The sequence below is a fragment of the Priapulus caudatus genome, unplaced genomic scaffold (assembly GCF_000485595.1).
Source record: "Priapulus caudatus unplaced genomic scaffold, Priapulus_caudatus-5.0.1 Scaffold3491, whole genome shotgun sequence".
NCBI classification, from domain to species: Eukaryota; Metazoa; Priapulida; class Priapulimorpha; order Priapulimorphida; family Priapulidae; genus Priapulus; species Priapulus caudatus.
The window spans coordinates 4,929-7,539 of NW_014580552.1; the positions used below are offsets into that span (position 1 = coordinate 4,929).

Genomic DNA, 2,611 nt, shown 5'->3' on the forward strand with positions numbered 1-2,611 from the left:
TTCAATAACTAAGTGCATGACAATTAGTCATCATCATTAACTAAATTAATTAGTTTAGCTTTTTTCTTCAGACTTCAGTTAATTTTTTTACTTCGCTTGAGTAACTAAGCATTAGTAAATTAAAGCATCCATTTTGTTCTAATATGCAATGCCATCTTACCAATATCACTGCCGGCGTTTTACTCCAACATCTATCGTATTATAATTTGTTTTAACCATATTTACTGGCACGCACACACGTACGCACGCACACACGCACGCACGCACTCCCTCGCCCACGCACGCACGCACGCACACGCGCATGCCCACGCACACGCACACGCACACACGCCCTCGCACACGCACACGCACACGCGTGTGCGTGCGCACACACACGAAAGCTAGCACGCACGCACACCCATACGGTTATGCAAATGTAGCCAAAATATATCATTATATATATATTTTAATGTATTTAAATACCTTATCAATAATATTAACACGGGCTCGAGAAGTGTCCTTTTACGGTATCCCAACTCACTCACCCTCTCTCTCCATCTCTCTGTCAGGTTCCATGAGCGTGTGAGCGCCACCTAGCGTCGGCAGCCCGCTGAGATGTCATGGCCACCGCTGCTGCTGCCGCACCTCATCACGGCATCGTCATCGTCGGACACGTCATCGTCATCGTCGGACACGTCATCGTCGCTCCGCCGCTGTCGCCTCGTGCTCGTGCTGGTGCTGCTGCTGCTGCAGCACACCAGTGTCGCCACCTGCCCGCGACACTGTGAGTGCATCGTGCGTACGAACCAGCTATCGGTCGACTGTCGCGCCGCTGGATACACCCGCGTACCGCCCGACCTGCCCGCCGACACACTCGTGCTGAACATGGACGACAACTCGGTCGCCACGCTGCGTGCCGACAGCTTCCGAGCCGCGCCAAACCTCCAGCAGGTGTCGCTGGCGCGCTGCGGCCTGCGCGACATCGAACCCGGAGCCCTGGCGGGATTCCGCAATGTGAAATCCCTGCTGCTAGGCGGAAACGCGCTACGGGAAGTACCGGCGGCCGCCCTGCGTGGCCTCCCCAATCTGAAAACGCTGTCGCTGGACGGCAACCCGCTAGGGGCGCTCGTGGGCTCCCCGTTCGCGTCGCTACGAAAGCTGACGCGGCTCGAACTCGGAGGATGCGGACTCCGGGAAGTCGGACCGGAGGCGTTCGCCGGACTCGACAACGTCAACTTCCTCAGCCTGCGCGACAACGAGCTGACGACGCTGTCGCTCGCCACCTTCCTGCCGCTAGAGGCGCTGCTGCAGCTCGACGTGCACCGCAACCCGCTGCGCTGCGACTGCTCGCTGCGCCCCCTCGTGGACTGGGCGAAGCGACGACGCGTCGGCTTCGGCGCGTCGCCGACGTGCGCGGAGCCGCCGCGAGCGCGCGCCGCGGACTGGGACCGCATGACTCTGCTCGACTTCGCCTGCGCGCCGACGGTGCGCATGGCGGCGCTGTCGGCGAGCGACGTCGCCGTGCGTCTGCGCTGCAGCGTCAGCGCCGACCCGCGCGCCACCGTGCTGTGGTATCGCAACGGTGTCGTGGTGACAGATCTCTTTCTCAACTACACGATCTCACGAGACAGCTACTCTACTAGCAGCAGCAGCAGCAGCAGCAGCAGCAGCCGCAGTAATGGCGACGTTGGCGACAGACACAGCGTACTGACCGTGTACGGAACGCCCAGCGACGTCTACGGAGAGTACGTCTGCTACGCCGAGAACCCAGGTGGCGCGGCGAACGCGTCGCTCGTGCACCGACACGACGACGAGCCGCGTGGAGAGGTCGCCACCGTCGACGCCGACGGCGCGCCCGCCGTCGTCATCATCATCGCCTCGTTCGGCGTCGTCATCGTCGTCGTCGTCTGCACCGCCTGCTGCTTGGGACGTCGCCGACGACGCCTACTGAAGCGGGGACGACGACGGCATGAGCACGGCGGCGGCGGTGACGGTGACGACGATGCCGTCGTCGAGATGGACTCGCTGCGTGAGAAACCGGAGCCGACGACGAACTGCGTCAATCACAGTGCCTTAGCGACGCCCCCTGCCGAAACGTGGGGGCGGGGGGAGGGCGTGGTCGCTGGCCGCCGCCGCTGCCGCCGCCCACCCCCAACCCTTCCCGCCGTCACCTCTTGCCAAAACCGCGCGCCACGCTAGCGTCGAGGAGCTGCTGCAGCTGCCACCTAGCGGCCAGAACGCGCACGAGAAGACGACGACCGTGGCGCCGTGCGGCGGCGGGCTGCGGCGCACGCTGTCGGTGCCAGGTGGCGCCACGGGTAAGCGCTACGGCGTCTACCTCTCCGACATCTCAAACCGAGGCTCGGCGCGGCCGAACCACGTGACCGGCGGCGGCTGTTCCAACGAGAGCGCGCACTCCCCGCGCACGCCGCCGCCGCGGCGCCTCAACAACTATGATGCAAACCGGATCTACGACGCTAGCGGCGGATACGGAAGTCCGGCTACAGCGCCGCCTCTAGGCAAGACTCGCGTCAAGTACTGCCTGGAGACGGATCTGTAGCATCCCTTTTTCACCTCTCTCTCTCCCTCTCTCTCTCTCTCTCTCTCTCTCTCTCTCTCTCTCTCTCTCTCT

The 2,611-nt window shown here is 62.4% G+C and overlaps 1 protein-coding gene across 1 annotated transcript; it reads left to right on the plus strand.

Annotated features, from left to right (window-relative positions):
* The first annotated feature begins 594 nt into the window (after positions 1-594).
* Positions 595-2,539, plus strand: LOC106819460 (immunoglobulin superfamily containing leucine-rich repeat protein-like). Its single transcript, XM_014824090.1, has 2 exons — positions 595-1,832; positions 2,179-2,539. Exons 1-2 carry the CDS (start codon positions 595-597, stop codon positions 2,537-2,539), a joined length of 1,599 nt encoding a protein of 532 aa, XP_014679576.1.
* Positions 2,540-2,611: the final 72 nt, after the last annotated feature.